Source organism: Pelodiscus sinensis, chromosome 10 (genome assembly GCF_049634645.1).
Source record: "Pelodiscus sinensis isolate JC-2024 chromosome 10, ASM4963464v1, whole genome shotgun sequence".
In the NCBI taxonomy this organism is placed as follows: Eukaryota; Metazoa; Chordata; order Testudines; family Trionychidae; genus Pelodiscus; species Pelodiscus sinensis.
This window is the reverse complement of record NC_134720.1, coordinates 53,529,584-53,557,334: the sequence shown is the minus strand read 5'-3', so window position 1 is coordinate 53,557,334 and position 27,751 is coordinate 53,529,584. Positions and strand designations below refer to the sequence as shown.

Genomic DNA, 27,751 nt, shown 5'->3' with positions numbered 1-27,751 from the left:
GGTCTAGTGACAGCCGGACCTACCTGCTGGTGGACGGGGCTCACAGCTCTCTCACCAAAGAGAATCCTAGAACCCTAGAACTAGAAGGGACCTCGCGAGGTCACCAAGTCCAGTCCCCTGCCCTCACGGCAGGACAAGCACCATCTAGAGCATCCCTGACAGGTGTGTGTCCAACCTGCTCTGGAATATCTCCAGGAATATGGATTCCACAGCCCCGAATGGATGTGGGGCCTGTCCGGCTCTTTCCCCCGACCTTTGCTTTGGGGAGGCCGGATTCCCCGGACAACCTCCTCCTGCCAGGGCACAAAGACGCGTGCAGGGGGCACCAGGGAGCGAATCAGCACCCGCTGCGCTCGGCTGCTCTACTCTCGCGCAGCGGATGGGAGCCCGGCCTGGGAAGGGACGGCTCCGTTTTAGCAATGGCAGGCGGGGAGGGATGATGTTGTGTGACGCGGCCAATTGCAGGTGCGGTGGCTGGGTGGGGAAGGCGCAGGCATGAGTCCAGAGAATGGGCCACGCAAGTGGCCTTGCCCCCGTGGGCGTCAGGCTGCCTGCCACTGCTGAATCCCACCCCCTGTTCCCAAAGGGATGGAACCTCCCCGGGGCGAGGGCGGGCAGAGGTGGCCGGACGTGCCGCGACGCCCTCGTGGAGAGTTGGCCGTGACCCTGACACACTGTTGACTCGGAGGAGCTTCAAGCGTGGGAGGCCTGAAGCCAGGAGCTTCTGAGTCCCAATGTGGGCACCAACTCCCTTGGTCCCACAAGCCGCTCGCGACCCGCTTCCCCCCTCTGCAAACGGTGGTCTCACCTCCCTCACCAAAACACTTTTTTTTTTTTAAATCCTGACATCAAATGTGTCTGGAAATCATCTCCATACTTTTCTGAATGAACAATTCTTTTGTGACTCCTACACTAAGCTCTTGGCTCAATATTTTCCTGTGGCGGTGAGTTCCATGGGTAAATTATGAACCATGCCAACAGCTATTTCTTTTATTGTGTTTCAATTTGGTGCCTTTGCATTTGACTGAATGCCCCTTATTTTGTATGATAAGAATGCCAGTTCTGTACTGTCACCCATCACTATAGTATCGGCGTGCAGTCCACAAAAAAATTGAAAGCAATAGCAAAATTTCTGTCTGACACTTCCCCCTTTCCCAGGGTTAAAGCTCTGTGATAGTAGTTTATTTGGGGTTTTTTTGAAGGGGGAGGGTGTTTTAGTAGGAGGCAGGGAAGGGGTTTGGGAATAGAAGGGGGAGTATTCCCATCCCAATGGCTATAAGATAAAGGTCCCCGGTCAGGCTCCATCACTTACGACTGTGGCATTTCTGTCATTGTAGACTTTTAAGAGCAGGTTAGAGAAATCCATGTCAGAGATGTCCTAGATCATACACTTAGCCCTGTCTTGGAGCAGGGGACTGGACTTCATGACCTACAGAGGTCTCTGCCAGTCCTATGTTTCTAGGATAGTATGTGGAACGCTGATTTTGAAGGTGATCACTTGCACAGCCCCAAAAGGCAGAATATCCAAAGAAAGGAAGAATCTCAAAAGGTGTAACCATGCTAGTCCGTAACTTTAAAAGCAATGAGTAGTCCTGTGGCACCTTATTCAATTTCTCCTGCTTTTAACATCTGCATTTAATAGGCAGCAGATTTAAAACAAACAAAAGAAGGTTTTTCTTCACACAGCACACAATTAACCTGTGGAACTCCTTGCCAGAGGATGTGGTGAAGGTCAGGACTTGAACAGGGTTCAAAAAGAACTAGATAAATTAATGGAGGCTAGGTCCATCAATACTTATTAGCCAGGAGATTAAGTCCATCAATGGCTATTGGCCAGGCTGGGTAGGAATGGTGTCCCTTAGCCTGTTTGTCAGAGGCTGGAAATGCGTGACAGGGGAGGGATCACTGGATGATTCCCTGTTCTGTTCACTCCCTCTGGGGCACCTGACACTGGCCACTGTGGGAAGACAGGACTCTGGGCTGGATGGGCCATTGGTCTGACCTAATGTGGCCGTATTTCCACATCAAAAGCTATGCACGGGACACATTCGGCCCTTTTAATTATCTTGGACTCTGTTATTCCCACTCCAACTCATCTGAGGAAGTGGGTTTTGCCCACGAAAGCTCATGATTCTCTATATTTTGGTTAGTCTCTAAGGGTGTGTCTAGACTACATGCCTCTGCCGACAGAGGCATGTAAAATAGGCTACCCGACAAAGTCACTGAAGCAGGGATTTAAATATCCCCAGCTTCACTAAAATAAAAATGGCCGCCACGCTGTGCCAGCTCAGCTGATCATCGGCACAGCGCGTGAGTCAAGACGCGGATTGGTCGACAAGGGAAGCCTTTGTCGACCGCTCCTGTAAACCTCATTCCACAAGGCAAAGGCTTCCCCTGTCGACCGATCTGCGTCTTGACTCGCGCGCTGTGCCGACGATCAGCTGAGCCGGCACAGCGCGGCGGCCATTTTTATGTTAATGAAGCCGGGGATATTTAAATCCCCACTTCAGTGACTATGTCGGGTAGCCTATTTTACATGCCTTTGTTGGCAGAGGCATGTAATCTAGACGTACCCTCTGGAGACACAGGACCACTCGTTTTCAAAGCAAGGAAGGCGAGACTGAATTTTTAGGCTCCAGGCTTTCAGGATCTACAGCGAGGCTATTAAAAATATAACCCTCCCCCCCCCACCCCCCCACACCTCCCATCAGTGCAAAGCACTTTCCTCTTTACCTCACTGTTTTGCCTCCCCAGCATGTGGGTCACTGCCGGGGGCCTCCTGTTTGGCCCTATATGCAGGGGGCTTGGGGCCATGTTTCATTTGATTTGAAGTCGGCTTCAGGTGAGTCTGCTTTGAGCACAGGGGGGGCCCCCATGGCTCAGCGCTGCCACAGACACGCAAGGTCCTATCAGCCTCCCCCATTCCGCATCAGCGGGCGAAGACCCTGATACAACCCCCATGACCGCGCTCTCCCTGGCCTCTCCCCTAAACTCCCTCCCTCGTTTGGAGCCCCCTCCGCCAGCAAAACCGCTGGGAGAGCCGAGAAGAGAACGCCAGCCGAAGGGCTTGTCCGCCCGGTCTATAGACCTTACCCAAGGGATGGAAATTCCAGCCTGCGGACCCTGCTGTGTGCACTAAAAGTCCCTCGTGCGAGAGACCGTAGGAACCACCTTCGCACGCTTAGCCCCAACTCCCTCGCCGGTCGCCTGGACCCCTGGGGTAGCTGGGAAGCTGCTGGAAATGCCCATCAGGGAAAGGCAAGATGACACGGTGCCTGTAGACCCAGTGAGTCAGAAGCCTGGCGTGCTCCCAGCTCTGCTACTGATGCACCGAGACACCAGACCAAGTCCCTTCACCTCTCTGTCCCCATTGTGAGGATAAAGAAATAGAAGACGAGGGCCTCTTCCCATGAGGGCTGGGAGGACTGACAGGTCAGTGTGCCCAGGAAGTGCTGGCAGGACAGGGCAATGCAAAAGTATTGTGGTTACAAACAGCGATCATTATCGAGGGGTGTGAAAATCGCCTACAATGGTTAACCAGTTAACCACAGGGGCTGGGGGCTTCTCCGGCCTGCTGCAGCTGGGGTCTTGCCAGCCAGGCCACCCAGGCTGGAGGGGCTGTTTGCTCCCGCTGGCAAGGCCCTCTGGTTAATTAGTTACCCAGGAAGCATGCCAGTACGGTTAATGCTTACCGGGTAACCAGTGAACCATGTAACCGTCCGCATCCCTATCAACCACACCAGACACGCTTCTATTTCTGCTGGGGCACCGAGGAGCTTACTGCTGGAGTTTAAATTCAAACGTAGGATTTGCATTATTTACCGAAAAGGGCTGGTTTGAACCCCCGTCTCCTTGGCAAGGCAGCTGGGGGCACCGTGTGGCGTTCACGGAAACATCCCTCTGCCCGGCTGGGTGAGTCACAACCCCTCCTCTCTCGGCTCCGGGTAGCCCGGCGATAGATCAACCTGAGCACAGCGCCTATGGGCCTGGGGCAGCTCTCAGAAAGCGGATACTGGCCGGGTAGACCAAGTGCTCCTCTGCAGCCCGCTGCCTGGCAGGCCCTTCGCACCGAGCCCGTGCGGCGTTATCGCACGAGCAGCGTGACCGGAGTCACCAGACACACTCAGTAAACAATCCACCCTGGAGTGCAGGGGGAGCGTCGAGTCTGGCACCGCGCCAGGGACTCAAGCTACAGCACTAAGACCCGAATCCTGTGGGAATTACCTCAGGACATAGGGCTTTAAGGCAGGGGAGGGGAACCTGAGGCCTGGGGACTGGATCCGGCCCCCCGCTTGCCTGGGTCCAGTCCCCAAGGCTCCCTCCTCACGATCGGGGCACTGACACTCTAGCCCTGTGACCCCCCCACCCCCGGCCCGCTGCTGCACCCCTCTCCTCTCCTGCACCCACCTCCTGCCCCCAGCCCACTCACCACCCTCCCAGACCCACCAACCCCCCACCCCCAGCCCACTTCCCGGCTGCCCCCTCCCACACTGAGCGCCTCATTTTTGGCCCCCACCCTGAGGGTAGGGGGACCCACAGAATCTACTAGCCCAGGCCCCCTAGACACTGGTGCGGGAGGGGGATGTGGGGAGGGTCTTTCTGCTTCTGAGCCGGGGACAACTCAGAGAGGGGCTTTTTTTTGCTTCTCACTTTGGTGCGGCCCCCGACAAATTTTTCTGAGAGTCCTCAGCCCCTGAGCCAGAAAAGGTTCCTCACCCCTTTTAAGGGCCCTTGAGGGTCGTTGAGTCCAGTCCCCTGCGGACACGGGCAGCCCCATGCTAGGGCCCTGTTCAGAAAGGTCCCAGGGTGCTACCCAGGTCGGCCAGTGTTCAGGATCGGGGCCCAGCTCGGCACGTGCTAAGGGGCGCGTCTGTTCGGCCTTGGCACGCCGGGTTGCGCAGGCCTGTCATGGACGGCAATTCTCCTCCGGCTGAGAAGCACCTTTGGCTACGTCTCCACGACAAAGAAAAGTCGGGAAAAGAGACGCACGTAGTTTGCAAGGGGCGTCTCTTCTCCCGCTCTTCTTTGGAAAGAGGCTTTTCCGAAAGTGGGCGCGTCTACACGGCGCCACATTCCGGACCAACCCCCTCTTTCCCCACATCCCTTCTCCCTCGCAGAACAAGGTCTGCAGGGAAGGCAAACGAGCGCATCCCCTTTTCTGACTTTTCTTTGAAAAGTGGACGCGTTCCTCGGACACGCCAGAGCTTTTCCGGGATACCTCTGGGTCCCGTATTCTGGAAAGCGCTGCAGTCTAGAGGTAGCCTCTCTCTGGAAGGAGCCTGCTGACTAAACGGGACACTGGCGCCGGCAGAAGTCAGAGGGTGGCAGCGTGAACGCCGCCCCCTCCAGCGTATGGGGACGAGGCTGTAAATATGCCACTGTAAAGACATTCAAGGACGTATCCAGAGCGTCTGAACAGGACTCAGATCTCTCAGTCCCTGCACCCAGAAACCCCGACCAAGGATAGGAGTTCGCTACAGCAACGGCTTTCACACTAGAGGTCGTGCCTCAGCGCTGTGGGGGCGGGAACGTCAGGCCTGGGTCTCGTGGCTGCAGGGGGATTGGGTGAGCAGTGGGGGGCTAAGACAGCTCCCTGCCTGTCCTGGCACCAGACTGTGCTGCGCCCCAGAAGCAGTCGCAGCAGGCCCGGCTCCTAGGTGTGCGGGGGAGGGGAGCGCACAGGGCTCTGCGCACTGCCCCTGCCCCGAGCACTAGCTCCACACTCCCATGGGCTGGGAGCCTGCTGCCGGCTGCTTCTGGGGCAGCCTGGTCTGCGGTGCCAGGAGAGGCAGGAAGCCGCCTTAGCCCCCCTGCTGCACCGCTGCCCGAGAGCCGCTCAAGGCGAGTGTCTCCCACCCCAGCCCCCGCAAAGCTGGAGCCCCTCCTGGACCCCAAAGCTCCTCCTCAGCCCCACCCCGGAGCCCCCACTCCAGTCACATAACGTTGAGTCGTCGCATCAACGATTTCTTCAATCGGGTCATGAGAAAAACGATTTGACACCGGCTGGGCTAGCGGCAAACCCAGCACTTAGTGAATTTCACCTTGGCTCAGGTCCCTCCCGTGTGACAACCCCCCCACCCCTCACCCTCTAGCTCTCGTCTACCAGCCTTCGCCCCACAAACCTCCCAGGGCTGCACACGGAGTCCCGTGCGAATAGGCCACTTGGGCCCCTCTAAGCAGATTGCCAATTGCTGCCTGGCAAGCGGCTAGGGAGGGTGAGTCTCCGAGAGGGGCGCACGGAGGGACGGGTCGGCTGTGCTCTGCTCGTTTGGTCTGTTACTGTCACGCGCTAGTTTCCCTCCTGCGCCTTCGCCCCCCGGTTTGTGTGTGTGTCTGGTCAACTCGTTAGTGCCACGGGCCCGGATGGTGCTTTGGAGTCCGATCCGGCAGCCGAGTCCCATTCCCAGTGAGCTGAGAGTCGAAAGGGAGAAATGCTGACCCCGGGGGGCCCCCCAGAAACCGCACCATGGTCGGTGCCCTCTGCGGCGATGACCTCCCAAAGAGCAAAAGGTGCAGGACTCTTGGGGTGTGTCTAAACTACATGGCTCCATCGATGGAGCCATGTAGATGAGGCTGATCGGCAAAGGGAAATGAAGCCCCGATTTGAATAATCGCGGCTTCATTTAAATGTAAATGGCTGCCGCGCTGAGCCGACAAACAGTTGATCAGCTGCTTGTCGGCTCAGCGCGCTAGACTGGACGCTCCCGCGCCGACCTGAAAGCCCTTTATTGACCTCCCCGTTATGCCTCGTAGGATGAGGTTTACCGGGGAGGTCGATAAAGGGCTTTCATGTCGGCAGGGGAGCATCCAGACTAGCGCGCTGAGCCGACAAACAGCTGATCAGCTGTTTGTCGGCTCAGCGCAGCAGCCATTTAAATTTAAATGAAGCCGCGATTATTCAAATCGCGGCTTCATTTCCCTTTGCCGAACAAACAAATCTACACGGCTCCGTCGACGGAGTCATGTAGTTTAGACGTACCCTTGGAGCCCAAGGGGGTTTACACAGCTCTCCCGCCCCCAGAGCACAAGGCCCGGTGATGCCCCGTTCGTGCGTAAGGAGCTGCACAGAGTCTCCGTGCTCTGCCTCTCCCATCGTGCCCCTGCACACGGAGCTGGGCGTAACCCAACACCCGCCAGGCAAACGCATTCTCCGCTGGTTTGGCCAATGGCAGAGCAGGCATCCGCCGGCCAGGGCCAATAGACATTACCCCGCGTCGCGGTGGGTTACCTCGTCTTTCTCCTCTTGGCGGCGCCGCTGCTCCGCTTCGATCACCAATTTCACCTGGATTTCCTGCGCTATCTCGCAGTCCTGCCGCTCTCTGGAACGCAGAAGGAGAAGCGGTTACACGCGGTGCAGAGCGGGAACAGCAGCCCGACGGCCGAGAGAGGAGGAGAAAGGCATGAGGGGCTCCAGCACCAATGCTATTCTTTGTTCTGTGTGTTACCGCAGCGCCGCGCCAGGTGCTGTACAACCACACAACCGAGAGAGGGCGGCAGCAATGAAAACCAGACGTGGGACAGACAGACACGGGAGTGCCAGGAGACAATGGGGCAGCACTGGCCAGCACGACCGGCGGTGGGCCAACCGTTATCAAGGGGGTTTGCAGGCCTCGCAGCAAAGGAGAGAGCTGAAGAAGGAGAACGTGGTTGCTTTCTGGATGCTCCTGGAGGGCTCCTCCCAAACAGGAGGGGAAGCACGGGAGCGAGCCGCGGAGGCCGGCACTGGCTCTGGAGCTGGGCGGGCGGCACGCTGCAGGTACAGAGGAGAACGCGTTTCGCAGCGGCAGTCTCAACGGAGGCGAGCGTGCACGGCCGCGTGTCGTGGCCGGAGGAGGAGGGTGCAGTCGCAGCGGAGCCTGGGCTAGAAAAGGCCCCGTCTTAGAGGCGCTCTTGCCCGTTCTCTCTGCACGATTTACTTCTAGCTTGGCCGGGAGGACCTCGGGAGACCTGCGTGGAAGGGAACGCCGGGCTTCGGGGCCTGCGTGACAGATGGAGGGCTTGGGAGGGGCATTTCACAGCGATGGAGAAAAGGTTTGGCGGAGGGCCGCAGAGATCAGGGCTCGGTTCTCACCGCGTTGTGCGGGCAGCTAGACACCCCCGGAAAGGTCAGTCGGGCTGGGGTTTCAGCGTGGGCGGAAGGGGGCGAGTGGCTCTGCAAACACGCGGCACAGAGACGGTGGCCAAGTGCGTGTGGGTGGAAGAACTCAGCCAGAGAAAAAGGTGGGAAGGCAGACGACATTAGAACATCAGAACGGCCAGACGGGCTCAGACCAAAGGTCCGTCCAGCCCAGTGTCCTGGCTGCCGACAGTGGCCAATGCCAGGTGCCCCAGAGGGGGAGAAACACAATAGACAATCATCACGTGATCCCTCCCTAGTCACCCATTTCCAGGCAAACAGAGGCCAGGGACACCACTCCTACCCATCCTGGCTAATAATTATTGAGGGACCTAATCTCCATGAATCTCTCTCTTTTTGAACCCTGTAAGTCCTAGCCTTCACCACATCCTCTGGCAAGGAGTTCCACAGGTTGACTGTGCAAGACAAAGGACGGAACCTGAACCAGTAAGAAAGAAGGGAGGATAAATGAAGTTCAGAAGTTATGCTCAGCCCTGGCAGCGATACGAGGCTGCTGTGAGGCCCTTGCATCACCGGTCACCTTCACTTTCCACTTCTCCCGCCCCAATAGCGCTGGAATTCACAACTGGGGGGGGCGTGAGGCTCTCCTCCCGGAGCCCTCCAACCCAGGGGGACTCCCCCAGCTGCCAGCAAGGACCACAGGGTCCTGTTCACAGACTGGGAGCTTGGGCTAAGTCTTGGGCCTACCTGACTTGAGCTGGGACAGGCAGTCTCGAGTGACCCCCATGCAAAACTGCTGCCCCAAAACACACACGTGTGTGCGCCCACAGAGCTGATGGGAAATCCCTTTGAACCAGAAACTCAGCGAAACCGCAGAGGGCTTGGGCCCAGGAAGAGCCAAACCTCCAGGGTCAGATCCTGACAGGTACCGAGCACCTGCAATTCTCCCCTGCCGCCGCCGAGCAGCCCCGATGGGCCCCATTGGCCACTGCCAGGCAGTGACTAACCATGAAAAACCCCCTTCCGGCAGATGGGTGAGGGACGGGAGCACAGCTAAGCATTTCACCGAGCGTGGGAAGCAACCCGCTGCCTCTGCTCACGGCACTTTCTAGCACAAAAGCATTTTCTGGCTCCTGATGAGACCTCCGGGGCATTGCAAGGTACTGGGCTGTCTTTACCACTGAATCACACCCGCGGTTTGTACTTTCTCTTTCATTGCTTGGCTGGCAACAACCAGGAATTTCGTTTAATCGCACGACAGAGGCACGCCTTAGTCGTGTAACAAAGACCTTCCCGTTTTAACGTACGTGAACGCCAGCCCCCGCCTGCCAACAGAAGCAGCAGGCCTCAGTATCCCCGGACATTAAGTCCAACGGTCTCCCTTCTCCGGAGACTCAGAACCACGAGGCTTTGTTCCGAAAAATCCTACATGGATCTCTGCTCCTGTTTTCACTGCAGGACTTTTAAAAATTGGGTTTCACGGACCCACTGCTGTTCATACTCGCTCTGGCCACTAACTGGAGTGGCACAAAGCGAAAGAGGCGTGCGAGAGGGTCCCTTTCACAGAGGCTGTGTGGGAGTGTGAGCAATGCAGCGTGAAGCAAACCTACAGACCAGCTCAGATTGTGCAGCCAGGTGTGCGAGAACACCCGTATTTACATAGGACTGGCAGGGTATGCAAGCTGCCACCCACAGTTAGGAAGTGTTCTGAGAACTAATGTAAAAAGAGGGGATGCCTTATTAAAATCTTGAAACAAACAAAAAAAAATCTATTTTCAACTGTGTCTGTCCTGGCATTTATCTTCCTCAACTCTTCCTACCTAAGGAAATGCAGGCTGTACAAAAGCCTCAGAAAGCAGGCTATTAAGATACTGATTTTTTAGGTGATTGCCTTTCCCTGCATCGATATTTCCCAATCCCCTTCCGAAGGGAAATTCTCCTGGGTTAGCTGTGACGGTGAAGTCATCTGTAGACAGGGCTAAATGGTCACAGGCAGGAAAGAGGCAGCAGAAGCAGATAGAAGAATAAAAAACAAAGAGATTCACGTCCTGGTTTCATTCTGGGCAAGATCGAGGCTGCGGCAATCGATCTTCCAGAGTTCGATTGAGTGGGTCTAGTAAAGACCCGCTCAATCGAACTCAGAGGGCACCTCCATTGGCAGCTAGTACTCCTCGACCTTCCCCTTTAGTGGTACAGCCCTGGTTGCCGAAAGGCTGGAGGAGACTAGCATGGAGCGGCTGCTATGTCAGCGCTTTCCCAAGCTTTAGCAGGAAGCTCCAGCTGTTCTGACACTTCCAATTTTGCAGCCTCCCAAGAGCGTCAAACTGTGCACCCGCTTCCCTGCTCCTCTGGTCAGCCCAAGGGCTTTGGGGACACGAAACTAGGCAGGGTGAGCAGGGAGTTAAACGAGGGAAGAGAGAGAGAGTTGTGTTTGTCCAGGCACAAAGTGCAACCCTTGCGTTCACTCGGAGAGATTTTTATCTACGAGTTAGGGAAACGACGAGACAAAAACCCACAAAGAAGTTGAGTCACCATGGGAAAGTGCGAGTCTCCGCGGAAACATGCTGAAATCGGGTGGCCTCACAAAACACCATCTGCCTCCACAAACTCCGAAGAGCATGAAGGCACAGGACACAGGACGCAAGGGCAGGAGATACGCAGCTCTCCGCACGACTCAGCGGCACAAACACACACAGCGGGAAACAGGCCGACACCTGCAAATCTGGTAAGAGGGGGTTCGTCAAAATGCATGGCACTGTTGCAGGTCTTTGTAGGTTCCGAGCTATTTCAAACATGAGCCAGCTGTGCTGTGGGTGGCTAGGTTATCCCCATTTCACAGATAGGCTGGGATGGAATATTCCTTTTACTCTGTGAATGATGTGACTATGTCTAGGACCCTACCAACTTCACAGGCCATTTTGGCCAATTTCAGGGTCATAGGGGTTTAAAAAAAAAGTAAATTTCATGATTTCGGCTCTTTAAATCTGAAATGTCATGTTTAATTGTAGGAATTCTGACCCCAAAAGGAGTTATTGCAAGGTTATTGTGTGTGGGGAAGGGGGGAAGGGAGAATGCTACTATCCTTCCTTTTGCGCTGCTGCAGGTGATGGTGCCACCTTCAGAGCTGAAGAGCAGCAGCTGCTGGCCGGGAGCCCAGCTCTGAAGGCAGCAGTGTGGAAGTAGGGGTGGCCTGGTATGGGTATTGCCAACCTTACTGCTACAGGCGGGGTACTGCCTTCAGAGCTGGGCATTCGGCCAACTTCTGCCACTCAGCTCTGAAGGCAGCAGCACAGACGTAAGGGTAGCAATGTGAGCCCCTAAAATAACCTTGTGATCACCCTGTACATAACATCATAAGAACGGCCGTACTGGGTCAGACCAAAGGTCCATCTAGCCCAGTATCCTGTCTGCCGACAGCGGCCAGCACCAGGTGCCCCAGAGAGGGTGGACCGAAGGCAATGATCAAGCGATTTGTCTCCTGCCATCCATCTCCAGCCTCTGACAAACAGAGGCCAGGGACACCATTTTATCCCCTGGCTAATAGCCTTTTATGGACCTAACCTCCATGAACCTATCCAGCTTCTCTTTAAACTCTATTATAGTCCTAGCCTTCACAGCCTCCTCTGGCAAGGAGTTCCACAGGTTGACTACACGCTGCGTGAAGAAGAACTTTCTTTTATTAGTTTTAAACCTGCTACCCATTCATTTCATTTGGTGTCCTCTAGTTCTTCTAATATGGGAACTAATAAATAACTTTTCTTTACTGGCCCTCTCCACACCACTCATGATTGTATAGACCTCTATCATATCCCCCCTCAGTCTCCTCTTTTCTAAACTCCCTTTTGGGTCAGGACTCCCCAGTTTGAGAAACACTGGTCTCCCCCATGAAATCATTTGTGCGCGCTATTCCCCTGTACAAGAGAGCAGATTTCACAGTCTGTGATGCGTTTTTCATGGTTGTCAATTCGGTAGGGCCCTAAATATGTCTTAGCTGAGCAATACTTTAGGCAAGGCGACTCACGTAACCCATCACTGGAAAGGTGATGATTTCCTGAATAGAGTTATCCTGTTTGTGGGCACGTACCATTTTTGTAGCAGAAGTTAGGAATATGGACCTGCACATCTGTAATTACGTATTTGCTGCTTTGGGTCGCCCCCACTTCCAGGACCACAATGCAAGAGGCCACCGTGCTGACGGCCCAACAACAAGAGACCATGAACGGTCAAAGAGCGTCACCTTCCTGGGAGCCTGTGGGTCAGCCCGTGAAGAAGGGCTACGGAGACATGTGACCAAGTCACCTGATCCTGGAACCCATCTCGAATTCTGGAATGTTCCACGAGAAGCCGGAGAAGTGTGAAACAAAGGGCTCCCGCCTTGTGTAAACCCAATTTAAGGGCGGGGAGTGAGGTAGTCCGGATTGTCCGTCCCCCCCAACTCTCCCAACCAAGATGACTGCTGGGAACAAGGCTGAACTGGGCCCAGGTGGGAAGGGCGTCTGGCCTGGACAGAAGATTATTAGAACCACTCCTAGGCTGAGCTCTTACATATCACCTGTTTCTTTAGTGCACGGGTTGCACCTCTATAAACTGGAACTCTCTGGTCTGGAAGGCCCGTGGATGTTCCTGGATCAGAGAGCCCAGCACGCTGGAAGGGGGCAGGAGCCCCCCATGATGCAGAGAGGGGAAACCTATAGCCCAGTTGGGCTGCAGGGGGAGAGGGGCGAGAGCCAGGTAGCTTGGCTTGTGGCTCAGCTGGGCTGCGGTGGCCGGGGGGGAGGCTCAGCCGGTCCGAGTGGGCTGACCCCGTTGCCCGCCACGAGCTGTTGACTCGAGTTCACCGACGCGGACGCGCCCTCCCTGCGGAGGAGAGAGAAAGGGGAGCGCGAGAGGAGCAAGGTGGCCTGGCCTTGGTGCGGGTCCTCTGCTAACGACCCACTGAATCTGCACCAGCGGTTGGGACAGCAGCGACCCCGGGACCCACCCGCCGTCCTCCCATGCTCACATGTCCTTGTGCCGCTTCTGGATCTGGGTTCGGGCTCTCCGATCCTCCTCTTCCTGCAGCTGCTTGGCCACCTGCAGGTCATGCTGCACCAGGCGGTTGCGCTGGACGTTGGTTGCCAAGTGATGTTCGACTGGAAGGAGAAGGCAGAGGAACGTCAAAGGGGGAGGGTTACACCAGGGCGGCGCCCGCAGCCCCCAACGCGGAGGGCCCGTCTACACATGACGCTGCGCTGCTGTCACAAGTCAGTGCGGACCCTGCCTACGCCGGAGGGCGGGGGTTCTCCCGTGGGTGCAGGTAACCCGCGTCCTCGAGCGGTTGTAGCTAGCTCAACAGAAGCATTCCAGCTGTCTATGGCCGGGGGCTGGGCAGCTTACCTGTGTCGTGCCGGGATGGGGGGTGACTTAACTTGAGTGTAAACCTCAGCACAGGGAAACTGGTTTCCAATTGGGAAGTTTCAATTTGTTGGTGACTTTTTGACACAAATAGCCCCTTCGATATGGCAAAATGAGATGGGCTCCCCCAACAGCTCAACACGACCCTGATTAGATGACCCTCCTCATCTTCACTAGAATAAAAACAGGAAATGGCACTAGAGCGATAGATCGCTGGACTCCATCCAGCCCCCAAGACAGAGCTGCAAGCGACTAAGATAAAGCATCCGGACTGCGTCAAGGTAAAGATAATGTCCAAGGTTTTCAGGATCCAACCTGAGACGTCTTAAAGAGGTCTGCGAGTCAAAGGACAGATCGGACTCCTTTGAGGTGCCTCAGACCGGGCCCCTAAATCTTGAGGCTTCTGAAATTACTAGGCGCTTGTAAAAAAATCTTGGCCAATGTTTAAAAACAAACCAACAAGCAAACCCCCCCCACCACATGTGTAAAGTTTTACCAGAAACCACCTCAAAGAGATTTAGGTCCAAAGGGGTCACCTCACCTACCACAGAAAGGCAGCCCTCTCTGGGGGCTAGCACAGCAGCTGGTTAACAGCGTGTAGCAATCACAAGGGTAGGCAAAATCTGATTCCCAATTCAAAGCAGAGCTTTGGTTAGTAAAACTGCTATTGGATGCTCTATTCCCCCGCAACAGCAAAATGCATCAAGCCCTTCTGGAAATCCCAGCTGCTCCAGTATTAGCTCCAGTGATTCTTCCGCCCGCTCTGCAGCCCTGTCTGCACTTTGCGGGGACCGACTTGAGACAAACAGAGCGCAAGGGCCGGGCGCCGGACACTTACTCTCCTGCTCCTGCAGACTGTGAGCGAGGGTGTGATCTTCCAGCACGGCAAAGTCTCGGCACACTGCGTGGGGAAAGCAGAGCAGCCAACGATCAATAGAGTGAACACAAAGGGCCCGGGAGCAGGGGGAAGACAAAGAGCTGCAAATACTTCGGACACAATCTCTCCCACCGGCAGGGCTCCTGGCTTAGCTTTCCTTTCCCACCCAGAGAGCTGTTTCCTCCTTTCCTCAGCCTCATCTCAGCCTCTAGTGTGCCCGGTGGGAAGGGGGAGGGGGAGAGTGTCACATTTTGAAGTTTTCTCCACAGCTCCAAGGGCCAGAAAGTCTTTTTTTCTTTAACAAAAAAGGCAGAAACCAGCACAGTCACCTGACTCCAGGAGCTGAGACTTAAGAAAAACACTAATTAACTACTTACTGAACTAATTGCAACACTGCTGAGCGCCAGGGCGTGTGAAAAGTTGTCCATCCAAACAGTCCATCAAAACTGGGCTTTTGATAAGCAAGGCTCTTCCACAGTATCATTTTAATTTTCAGCCAAACTATGGGAAGGTTTGTTTGCAAAAAATCAACATTTTGGGTACGTCTAGACTATAGGCTTTTGTCGACAAAAGTTTTGTCCACAGATACTGTCGACAAAGCTTCTTTCGACCAAGAGCATCTAGGCTACATCCAGTTCTGTCGACAAAGCAAGCCGCTTTGTCGACATGACAGTGTAGGCGCAAAGGACAGAGTAGATGCAATAATGCCTTCTGGCGACAGAACTCTGTCGACAAAAAGCGTTATTCCTCGTAGAATGAGGTTTACCGCCGTTGACAGAACTCAGTGGCAGTGTAGACGCAGGTTTAGTTTTGTCAACAAAGTCCACTTTTGTCAACAAAACACTGTAGTCTAGACACACCCTACGTGTAAAAAAAAATGACAGCACATATTTGGGGGGGCAGGAAGAATTCTCTTTTTTTCTTCTTTTAAGAGTTCAGCAGAAAGAAAACTCCATTTTCCAACCAGCTGTACATGGCTCCCTGAAGGAACCAGTCTACAGGCACCAACACCCATGAAAAACAATGGCAAAAATCTCTGTAAGCACAGGATTGGGTCCTTAGCCTAACAATGAGGGAGCGACTGGTATAAATTCTCTAAAAGAAACTGAAAACGCCCTGGAGACAAACTAAACAGGGAAAGGATCTCCGGGGTCTCCAGCTGGCTCTGGTCTGGGAGGAACATATTTTGCATGTCACAGGTGTGGAAACGCCTGACACTTTCACACTTCAAATTTCAAAGGGAGGCTAGTTCCACACCATGGGGAAACCCGGGTTTATTTTTAACTTGTTATGATAGCCAGCCAGCCAGCAGCGTCGTAACACTCGCACACACTTCGTTCTCTCCAAGGTACGGGTGCGCCGCGCAACTGAAAATAAACGGACTCGCTCCCCCGAACATGCAAAACACGGGCCCAATCTTGCAGGTCTTCCATGCACTCAGGATCAATTCAGCTTAGGGGGACTCCCATGCAAATCCGTTTGCAAAACCGAAGATAGAGAATTACAGCTCAAGTTGAACCTCTCTAGTCCGGCAACTTCCACAGTCCGGCACGATTTCAGTTTGCCGGATGGCCACCTAGCATGGGTGTGGCCAAGTTTCCCGTGGTCCCGTAAAATGTGTTTACAGCCCCTGGTCCTGGCTCTCAGTGGTCTGTGCTGTGATTTAGCTCCAATTTACCACTAAAAGTGTCCTCCAATGGTCCAGCAAGCAGTGCCAGTGTTGGTGATGCTGCTAGACAATATTGACCTCTCGTGGTTTAGCAAATTCTCTGGTTTGGCACCGGTCAGGTCCTGAGGGTGCCGGATTAGAGAGGTTCAGCCTGCAATAGATTTGGGGTTGGTTTGTTTGCCTTTCGATTTCTGAGCCTTTAGGGCACACGGGGGTCGTATTTTAAAGCTTTTTGCTCAGCCACAAGGGCTAGCAATGCAAGTGCTCCTTCAGAAACCGACTGAAGTCACACTGGGCTTTAAGGAAAACGCTAACGATCATGAGGGTTGGCCACACAGCCGCAGCGAGCGGGGTGGTACAAGAATCTAGAGGGAACAGGACTATGGACTTAGGCCTGTTTACTTGTGCCGCGTCTCGATTTACCCAGCTGTGCAATGATTAAACTGGAGTGGTGCTTTATTTCTCTAGTGGCTGGCAAGTGCTTGGAGATCTTTTGCTAAAGCAGGGTTTCCGCTGTGAGAAAGCTGATAACGGGCTACCCCAGTTTGTTTATTCACTGCTCTGCAGTCATGGAGCCTTGCAGCTCCCCTTGGCTCCGGTTTGTTGTTTGCAGCCCAGGGGAGCTGTGAGGCACCGAAAATCATTCGGGGGCCGCACAGGAGTGAGAAGCAAAAAAAAAAAAACCCTCACAGATATGGCCCCCAACCAGGAAGGAGAAAGACCCTCCCCATTGTCCCCTCACTCGCCAGAGCTTGGGGGGCCCGGCCCATATGAAAATGAGGGACTGAGCTGACAGATTTATGCAGCGTCGGGTTCCTCCGACACAGTCTGCCCCTGCTCTTCCAGGCCTGGGCCTCCCCTGCCCGCCCGCTGCCAGGTGGGGCTGCGCTGGGTTTCTGGCAGGCCGCTGGCCAAATGGGAAGCTAGAGAAGGACGTTGACTGTGTACCCGGCACTGTCACTCCCGTCACTACTTGTGTTTTTACTGGTATAAAATACGTAATTGACCCAAGCAGAGGGGCAGGTGGTGAAGGTGACTCTGAGGGGTCTCGCTGCTGTCCCCCTTGTCCGGATCCCATCGCTCGGATTCGGGGCCTCATCCCAGGCCTGCTCCCTCTTGGGGGTTTGTCACTGTGACTTCATGCCGGGCAGCAGCGTCTCTGCTCCCGGCAGCTCTGGCAGGATCCGTCTGACGGATGAAAGCCCCCGGCTAGGCACCTCCTGTCCCCTTGTGGGATTAGGTGCGTGAGCAAAACTCCCCTGAACCACGGCTGTGCCCCGCAAAGCGCTGGCCACGTTCCACCGGGAGCGGCTGGAGCAGCGCTTGCTGGGTGAATATCGGACTTCCCAGGTCAGAGGCTGACATGACAAAGGATGTGGCTCCACCGAAAGCTTATCTAGGCGGGGGAGGTAAATCCACGGAACTAGTCCCTCGTACCATTCTCAGCCCTTTGAAATGAAGCTCCCCACGTTCCACCTACGCCGCTAACTGTGGACGCAAGGCCCTCGCCATTGCCTGTGACCTGGGCAGAGGGCTAGCCGACAGGGGGGCAGCCAAGGGGAATGGAGAAGTCCGCACTTCCCTCTCCGCAAACAAGCCTCAATCACAGGAATCCCAGTTCCCTAAGCGACAGGCGTTAGCGACTAGAGAAAACAGATCAACTGTTCCCTGCCACGAATTAACTGGACTTCGCCTCGTTGGGCCCAGACAGTCCCAGAAGCAGCAGGGACACAAGCAGAGATGCTCTAACTCAGCGGTTTTCAAAGGAGGGGACGTGCCCCAGCACTGGGAGGAGGGATGTCGGGCGCTGGGTCGCCTTGCTGCAGGGGGAGCAGGGGAGCAGTGGCGGGGGGGGGGGGGCTAAGGCAGGGAGCTGCTTATTCTGGCGCAGCAGGCTGTGCTGTGCCTCAGAAGCGGTCGCAGCAGGCCCAGTTTCTAGGTCGGGGGGGGGGGGGGGAGAAGTGCACTAGGATACCGCGCACCGCCCCTGCCCCCAGCATTAGCTCCGCACTCCCATTGGCTGGGAACCTGCTGCGGCTGCTTCTGGGCGCAGCCTGGTCTGTGGTGCCAGGAAAGGCAGGAAGCCGCCTTAGCGCCCCCGCTGCACCGCTGACTGGAAGCAGCTCAAGGCCTGGCCCCCCCTCCAAATCCGGAGCCCCCTCCCAGACCCTGCAGCTCACACTCCAATCACATTCCGTTGAGCCGGGGCATCAACCATTTTCTTCAATGGGGCCCCGAGACAAAAAGTTTGAAAACTGCTGCTCCACCTGGCAAGTGTGTGATGTTTCCTCAGACGGCAGGTCCGCGCTCCTCCCAAGGAGGCAGCCTCCTCACAGCAGGGCGCTCGGTCCTGCCAAAGCAGCGTTTCTTAAACTGTGTGCCATGGCACACCGGTGCGCCGCGGAGAACAACCGAGTTCAAAATGGCCACCCTTAAAGGGACAAGTGACTTTTTTTTTTTGGCTCAATTACTTCTCCCCCAACCTTTTTTTTTTTGGTGTTCCTCATAAAAATATATATATATTGTTTCGTGTTCTTTCACCTTAAAAAGTTTAAGAAACACTGTGCTAAAGGCTTCCCTCCAGAGATGTCAGTCTAGGAATCCAGGTGCTTCAGGGGGTAGCTGAGTTAGTCTGTTACAGAAAAAAACCAACAAATGGTCTGGTATGGATTTGCCCTCCCACAGGGGTCACAAAACGGCCAGACTGCCCCGAGGCCCCAGAGTGGGGCGAATGACACCCTGAGTGCTGAGCCCCCCACGACACTGGCATCGCCAGCACAGCGCCTGTAGCTCATTACGGCACCCCGGGGGTCTCCGCCGAGACCTCGGCCTGCCTAAGGGGAAAGACAAAACAAAGGCCTGAACGCGTCATGGAAACGACACTTGGGCTTTCTTAGCTTTGCCTATTGCCTCAGCTTCTTCAGCCCGCACTGCCCATGCCAGCTTGCAACAGAGGAAGTGTGAGAACTGAAAAGTCAGCACCAGGCACGGGCAAAGTTAGGTTTATTTATATAAACAGAAACAGAACAAAGAAGGAACAAATGTAAAGCGCAGGAGTGAGCACAGTGTGTACTTGTTCCCGCTGCAGCATGATGCACCCAATCTGCTGCACAAAATGGTAGCTGCCTTAATGGGCCCAATACACTGACAACAAACGGCAGCTCCTCGTGTTACACAGAGCTTCACATGCCGCACAAATGCCCTGGAACCTCAGGCCCTACCGGCATGTGCACCTGACAGTCCAGCGACTCTTTCTGCCGTGCTCCGAGGTTTCACCCAGTTCAGTGATCCGCCTTCTCCCTCAGACACGTCTTTTCCTGCACCAAAATCTAGCTCCTTTTTCCTACCATTTTCCAGCAGCTGTTCCGTTCTCAAAACAAACTGTTTACAAAACGCAGGCGATGCTAGCAAGTCAGAGTGACGCTACATGCAGAACCACTGCATTTCTAGGATCTCAAAGCGGGTGGGGGAAGAGAAGAGACTCGGGGTGTGAATGATTAACCAGTAAGCCTCACACGGGAAGGGTTAACTGGTTCCGTTTAACCAGTGGAGCAGCTCCTCTTTAATCCATTAACTAGTTAAACTCTACGTTTGACTGGTTAGCCAATTAAGCCACGTTTTACATTCCTAGAAGGGACAAGACAAAGCTGTTTCATCAGCAAAAACCACTGTAAAAAACAAAACAAAACACCGAACTGTCAAATTCTTGACAAGTTTGGGCTGCTGCTTGCAGTCTGTTCCTGCCTGCAAAGGTATTCAGAAACAATCCGGACAATCTCTCACGGGACAAAGGTCGCGGTGGAGCCTCTCCAACGTGGTAGCTTCTCGGAAGGCTGCTCGGTACTTCCTCGAATTGTCTCCGGAAAAGACTCGGAGATTTAAAAGCCAGGTGGCAGTTTCCAGAAGAAACATTCGACTTGCTGAATTTTCCCCGCCCGCCCCCGCTAATGAGTGAAACTGCTTTGCAAGGCACTTGCATTCAGCTCACAACCTCCCGCCCACCTGCCCCGGCTGAACAGGTCGGATCCTAGGGCTGGCACGCTCAGGCATAGCACAGGCAGGCTCCTCCCTGGAGGGCCTCGACAACCCTCCACGACGGGTCAGATCTTTTTATTTCACACAGTCCGTGCCAGGGCGAGAAAGCAGGAAACCGCTGCAGAAAGAGGAATTCTGCTTTGGGAGGGGCAGGGTGGAAAACGAGGCAGGGCAGCTCCTGGGAGTGAGATCAATACTTGGAGCCTTTCGCTGCCATGCCACAGCCTTACGGGCAGCCCCTGCCGGCAGTAACCGAGCGCCACGGAGGGAAGTTTGCTGGCCCTAGGGTCTCAGTCCTAGCAGACACATCTCCATTATGATGTGCAAGCTGTGATTCTCAACTGGTGGGCCACAGTGACTTTTTTGGTGGTCCACAGGAATGCTGTCCAAAGTCCACGAAAATTTTTTGATTGGCCTGCTGGTCCATGGACTGAAACGAGTTGAGAACCACTGCTTTACAGGGACTGCCCTTGTGGCTAGTCTCAGCCGACACGGACCGGGCTATGGCCCATGAACGACTCTCTTGGCCCCATAGTCCAGGCTGCGGGGCCAGCATCATGCTCTGTCCGGAGCAGAGCCAATCCGGCATCTTTCCCCAGCGCTGGAGTGACCGCTTACTTCACAGTCAAAACATCAGAGCAGGGTTTTCAGCCGAACTTGCAATCCAACCTGCCAGCCCTCTCACGGTGGGACGTTCCCGCTGGGTTCCCACGACCACTCTTGCCTCTGCCCGCCACACCCGGGATGTGGCAAACCGGTGACAAACATAAGCGCTGACCATCGTAAGGGTCACGCACACCATGAGCCGTGTCACGTGAGCGTCATACGGCAGAGCCCACAGCACCGAGTGGCAGCCGGCTCCCCGGGAGCGGGGCCGGGAGGCAGCGGGTAACGGTCGCACAAACCGAGATGCTGATTGGTTAACCGCTACAACGGTTACACTCTTCCATCTCTACTCCACCCAAGCCTAACACAGCCGCCTGCGCCTCAGTTCACTCTGCCGCATGCACCCAGTGCTCCAGGAAGTGAATTTTTGTGGCCACAACGGGAGACTGATGATGATCCCTGGAAGGCGAGATCAGATCGGCCCTTTTTTAGTCCTCAGGAGTTGGATAAATGGGTTTCTGCCGTTTCCTGGAAGGGGGGAGGGGGAGAGGAGGAGAGCTTTGGAATGAGATGCAAATACTTTCTCCTGTTTCCCCTCCCGCCCTAGCCATGCAATTCCAAGATCCTACCTGCTCAGGGTTTCAGAAGCAACTGAGACCTGAGATGCTGCCGGTTTTTGGATGTACAACATGAGGCACCTAAAACGGAGCCCGATTTTCCTGGAGTTGGTGCCCGGAGTTTGCCAAAAATCAGTCCCTCATAAGGGCAATCTCATTAGGGTTTAGTGACTTCGGGGGCCCAGTCAGGACCCCAGTGTGTTGTACTAAACAAACCTGCACCACACCCACAGGCACTCTCTAAGGAGTCCAGGTGATCGCTGCCTTGCGACTCCCGTGGTCACTCGCCCCGCACAGATCAGAACTTGGAGCCTTTTCTGTCCCATTTGTGTGACGCGAGGTTCAAGGAGGAGGAACCCGGTGCTCCGTGGACCAACTCCACCCCAGGGAACGCCAAGCACCACACGGGTTCCACAGACACCGACAGGAGCTGCAGCTGCTTCGAACCTACTAGCCGCTGGCTCATTAGATACACAAAACGGCCGCCCAAAACATCACCTGGAGCAGATTAAGCGCCATGTGTTTTCAGCGGCTTGGCTCAGCACCTAACTTTTAGGGTTCCATTCAAACAGGGAGTGCAGAATCATTCCCCTCCCAGAGAGAATCGGGCCCCTGTGTGTGCACCCCAATACCTATCCCGCCTGGCGCATGGCGCAGCGACATGGCCGGATGGTTTGACAGCCATGGCGCTAACCCGTCACGAAATACCGGCCCTCTGGGGAATGAACAACGGGGTTCCTGGTGCAGCCGAACGCGAGCGCGTTCCTTCAGGAACGCGCCTTTCCTTCGGCAGCTGGAGGGCTGCCGTGCCATGCAGGGCACAGATGGGATTTCCCTGACAGGCCGCGTTGCTTGTTTCTGTTCAAGCCCAAAATAAACTCCCCCTCCAACCCACAGGCTGTCGGTTTCCCACAGCAGCTCCCGAGTCACGCTTGGCGGAGACACGGCCAGGCATCCTGTCTGCAGCACCAGCCCGGCGGCGTGGTGTGACGAAGGGACTGCTATGGCCACGCAGGAGAGAGAAACAGAGCGATGGGCATGCGGGTGGTGAAGAGTTCAGGGGATAACTTGCAGCGTCAGCTCCCCCGACACCTCCCCACTGGCGCAAGCCGCAGAGATAAAACTGAGCAAGCAAATAGAGAAAGGACAGGCTGCAGTGAATGTGAGCACCCACTGTGCTCCTCTGCGAAAGATTATGGACTCTTTGATAGGGATGTAAACAGGTAACTGGTTAACTGGTAAGCATCACCCAGTTAGGGTGATGCTTACCAGGTACTGGTTAACCGGTGACCACGCATGGGGAGGAGGGAGCCCAGGAGCAGAAGCTGTGGTTTAACTGGTTGTCTGACTCATCGGGATTCTATGTCCCTACTGCATGCTAAGTGCTTCTCTGCTGACTTTATTGATGTCATTACAGATTATACAGCCCCTGCTCCTGCAAGTATGGATGAGAGTTTTAACTGCGTGGATGGATAGGCAAGGCCGTATAGTTAGGACGTTATACATACAGAATTAGCAAGATTTAGACATACCCTGAAGCAACGTTCGCTCTAATTTTTTTCCATGGTGTGCAGAATAAATTTTGTTCTGTGCACCACCGCATGTGCGGATGTGCACCACCGGCAGAAACACAGGCTGCCAGCTGTGGGTGCTCTGCTCAGCAGCTGGGTGACATGTGAAACTCTCCTGGGTGGCCACCCAAGCGCTCAGTATACAGAGAACACTGCCCTGGAGCGAGGACCTAGCAGTGTTTCCTGTGTTCTGTGGCACACCAGTTGGAAGTGTGCCGCGGAGAACAGCAGAATTCAAAATGGCCCGACCTTTTTTTTTTTTTTTTCCTCCTTCCTTGCTCAACCAACAAAATCCTTGGTGTGCCTCAAAAAAAAAAATTGTTTGGTGTTCCTCAGTCTTAAGGAACAGGCCGTTTAAGAAACACCGCCCTAGCAAGAGGTCAGCGTCGAAGAGCACACCAGGGTCTGGGTCGGAGTGGCGTGCAGAACGATGGTGTTGTCTGAGGGGCTAGAGAAAGGACGTAGCAGGCAGGGTTTGGGGCAGAAGGAGAATCAGGAACTCTGATGCAGCCACGTTGCGCTCGAGCTGACGGCCAGACATCCCCAAGGAAGAGACGTCAGAGATACCAGCGAAGATTCGACTTGGGAGAGAACCAGACGGGTGTGGAGGGGAGAGAGCGCTCTGCAGGTGGCCACCACAAAGACGATCCCGAGAGACAAGAAGGACACAGCCCCACGGAACCCAGGCAGGAATCTGGCGAGGGGCTGGGTCAGACCCCCAATGGACGCGCCACAGGAGCAAACAGAGACGTAGCAGGAGAACCAGGGAGGAAAGAGCTGCAGAAGCCCAGACAAGGCTACACGAAGAAGCAGGCAGTTGACCATGTGGAAGGCAGCTGACGGGTCATGCACAATGGAGTTTTGGTCCTAGGCTCTGATTGGGAAGAGGTCATCCGAGGCTTTGACAACAGCGCAGGGGGCAGAAGCCAGTCGGGAGAGGGTCCAGGATGGAACCGGAGGAGAGAAACGCCAGACAACGCCCAAACACCACATCCCACCAGCTTAGCGATGAAAGGGAGATGAGTGGGAGCCGGTGAGCGCGCAGCGAGGGTGAGGAGAAAGCGAAGGCCCGCAGCAGAGACAGGCCGTTTTACGAAGGGGAGGAGGCTTTCACCGAACCCCAGGGGTGCTGCCTACCAGCCCTGTGCTTTTGGGAACCAGAGAGTGACATTCATGGAAAACCATCCCCTCCCCTTAGCCTTTGCTGGAATCAGACAAAGCAATGAAAAGGCCGGGGAAGACACACCTAAACTGCTTCAGACAGAGGTGATACAATTAAGGAAATGCCCCAGCCTCATTTGCATTAAAGATGGAACAGAGGGACATCTCATTAGCATACAGAATGGAGAGCAGCTCTTCCAAAGCAGGAACCGCAGTGAACTATGGGACACCGAAAGCAGAGAAGCACTGCCTGATGGGAAATCTCTGCTCTAGATGCTAATGAACCCAGGCCTGCTCACACCCAAATTAGTCATTATCAGACCAATTCTAGTAACGATCCTATTGACATCTAAAATACTCAAACTGCCTAGCTGCATTGTGAGCTCATTCAAGGAACATCCCCCATAACCAGGGGTGATCAGTCTCTATTGTCTCTCCTCTTTCTCTTTGAACTATCCCTATAAAAACTCCTCTCCTTGCACCAAGAAAACTGTTCTGATACCTGGACTTAAACTGCATCAGTTCCATTGAGACTTCTTCATCTCCTGTCTGATCGTGCTGGGGGCTCTGTCCTGCTTGTCTCCTGCCCTCTGGACCCCCGGCTACCATCATCATCCGGGAACCCCGATCAGTGCAAGCTCCGTGGAGTGGTGAGGTCTGTCTCTCTCTTTCTCTCTCATCAACTCTCTCTCTAAGCATAGCCTCCTGACCCTGCCCTGTGTAAACTGTTCTATGGTTACCTAACGTTTGTAATCAGTTTCAATTTAGATTTAATATTGTAACTGTTTGATATCTATTCACTACTCAGAAATAAATCACTTTCATTGTTAAGCTGGTTGCTTCTCTCTCTTTCTTTCTCTTTTGCTCACTCTTCCTTAATCGAGTGTTGTTTTGGTTTCCCCATTCGCTCTGCAACAACGCTTCTTGTACCCAAGCAAAAGATCCCTGCAGTGCCCAAAATCCTGTGGGGTTTGCTCATCGTGTGGTTTACCAGTGAATGACTGTGGGGTGAAAGTGGGGATAGGGGGTGCTGAACCTCGGGGCTTATGGGGATGGCAGCTTAAAGTGCTGTTTAATCCAGCCCACGGAGTCCAAAGGCACATGAGGGTGCAGTGTGGCATTGCTGTGAAACCCAGCCAGCTGAGTCCAGGGACATATGAGGGGTCAGCGTGTGAGTGCTGAGTACCCAGTCCTCTCAGACGTGCTCTGTTAGTGGCTGTGAGTGTCTGGGTGTGTTGCTAAGATGGTAAGAACCCGCCCTGAGGAATCTAGTTCCTGCAGGAGAGCTCCAGTGGGAGGGGGAATTGGCAGCAGGGAGAATTCGGCTCCATATGAGAGCCCAAGTAAGCACCAACAGCACACTGACAGAACTGTTAACCTTCCCCCAGTCCCATAAGGGTAACCCTGGTAAACGAGCATACCCCAGAGTATTGGGCAAATCTGGTAACAGGGATGTGTCACAGACGTCACACGTTGGGCCATCCCAGCCAGTCTCCGGAGGGGCGTTTCCGACAGGGATGTGCTTTAGGGTCTTGTCCTGTCCCGCTGTAAAAGCAACGTCCCCCATGGCCTTTGGGAGCGGCGTCTGCAGGAGCCCCCATCTCGCTGCCAAGGACCTTCGTAAGAGTCTACCCAAGTTCTCTCCAGCGCTGGGGAGGCTTGGACCGCGTGCCGTCCGCCCTCCCCAGGATGGGGGCGTGGCCTGAGCAGAAGGGGCAGAGCTGGGGGCAGGATTCGGGGCTTGCTTCCCCCGGCCCTACCTTCTGGCCCCTTGTGGCACACTGAGCAATCCTCATTCCCGTTAGTGCTAAAATGCATCACATCTTTGTAGAGTTACGTCCCTTTCCCTCCTTAGTCCCCCCTTCGCCGAACCCCACAACTCTCTCCCGGCTGCTCCCCATCGGTCCGTCCCGCTCCCAGCGCCAGCTCTGGCTCAGAGTGGATGGTGGGGCCAAGGAGGAGAACACTCACCCACATACCTGTGGGCTCCACGCTTTACCACACGTGGTTTTCAAAACAGGAAGTTGATGGAAAGTGACTCACTCGTAACCTGCGGTGGCTTTCTGTCCCGCACCGCTGTGACTGCCAGGAAAGCGCCCGCATGCACAGACTGAATCCACCTCCACACGCCCCAGCTGTATCTGGACCACGGAGCGGTATCGGCAGTACGGCGAGGTAGTGCAGCAATAAAAGCCGCCGGGGGCCGATGCAAAGTCCACTGAAGTCGGTGGCACCCCGCTGTGGATCAGGCACATGCAGTCGCTGCCTTCAGAGGCTCGCAAAGCCCGTTACAAATACCACCTTGTTAATCCCCACACTACTCGGGATGTAACTGTTTAAACAGTTAACCAATACGCATGAGCTTGTCTGTTACCGTAACGGTTACATGCCGGCTCCCGGCCCTGCTCCTGGGGAGCTGGCTGCCACCCCATGCTGCTGGCTCTGCATCAGAGTCCACTGAATGGGGCAGCAGCCAGCTCATTGGGAGCTGGTCCGCAAGTCGGTACGAGAGGTAGCAGCACAGGGTGGCAGCCGGCTCCCTGGGAGCGGAGCAACAGGAGCACACCGGCTCCCGGGGAGCCCGCAACACAGCTGGGCTTCCTGGGGAGCTGGCTGCGCTGTGGAATTGCTAAGACTTCTCAGTGGTTACACGGTGACCCGATTCACCGCCTTTTGACATCCCTGCACAGAACCCCATGGGGCAGGGGCATTTAAAGGGCGGAGTTGCTAACGCCTAGAGAGAGATGGGTGAGGTCAGACAGTGCCCGGGGGTCGAGGCTGGGATTCGAATGTCAGTTATCATAACCATTAGAGCAGGTGTCGGGATCCCGCTGCGGGAGGCTCCCGGACAATCGCATGGACACAGATAAAAGGGGCGACCGACGTGGGACTGATCCAAAGAGACTGAGCAAAGCCTCATCCAGGGCACGAAGCACAAACTCCCTTGCCCCAAAGAGGTTCATGTTTTGAGCTCGGGCTAAATCTAGCTGAGGAAGCGGCTCCACTCAGAAAACTGAAGCCAAATTTTTAACACAAAGCAGGAGGGGAAGCCTTGCAAACCAGAGTCACTTCCTCCGAAAGGGGAACGCCTCAGCCCACCCTCTCCTCACGCAGCTCAAAGGCACCAGGGTTTTCCTGCCCTCCTTCCAGGAGCAGGGCAGGGGAAAGAGATCGCTTCCCTGACCCCGAGGCCTCTGACGCCCCGACCATAGGGCCCTTCATTTTCAGATCGATTTGTATTTATCCCGGGAATGTAAAAGTGTTTATTATGACAACTGCAAAAACAGGTGAAAATTGGCGAGAATTTTTTTTTTTTTTTTTTTCAAATTTCAGGGCTTATTCTGGCGGAGGGACGAACGGGGGAAAAGCGTTCGGCAGATGAACACTTTGACGAACAGAAGTCGGCAGGGTCTTCTGCAGAGCTAAACCAGAACTCAACCCACAGCGCTCCTCCGCGTTCAAGAAAACAAGACAGCCCTGAGCCCCACATAAAACTTTTCATTTCAACAAGCAGCTTATTGCTGTCGACTTCGAACTATTATCCCGTTCCTATTCACATGATACGCTCCACTGCATCCTCCCCTCCTCCTTGGAGGGTTTGAAAGTGTCCAACCCGCCCTTGCATTGTGAAACTTATTTGGATCCAAGGTGCCATTTCTTCCCATTTTCGGGTGGCCGAGCTTTAGGCACCCCGCTGTCAGCAGACTGCCGTGTGTACCGGGAGGGCGTGAGATGCGCCAGCAT

General features: G+C 54.9%; 1 protein-coding gene across 4 annotated transcripts in view; it reads right to left on the bottom strand.

Annotated features, from left to right (window-relative positions):
• The window catches only part of CCDC50 (coiled-coil domain containing 50), a 54,973-nt gene that overhangs the window by 18,168 nt on the left and 9,054 nt on the right, over positions 1 to 27,751 (bottom strand). For all 4 annotated transcript variants that reach the window (XR_012906334.1, XM_075938272.1, XM_075938273.1 and 1 more), the window contains exons 2-4: positions 14,310 to 14,372; positions 13,080 to 13,209; positions 7,229 to 7,319 (exon numbers count right to left, since the gene is read on the bottom strand). Coding sequence is in view for 3 of the 4 variants with exons in the window: in XM_075938272.1 (XP_075794387.1) it covers positions 7,229 to 7,319; positions 13,080 to 13,209; positions 14,310 to 14,372 (284 nt within the window). In the remaining variant the exon portion in view is untranslated. The remainder of the gene's footprint in view (positions 1 to 7,228; positions 7,320 to 13,079; positions 13,210 to 14,309; positions 14,373 to 27,751) is intronic.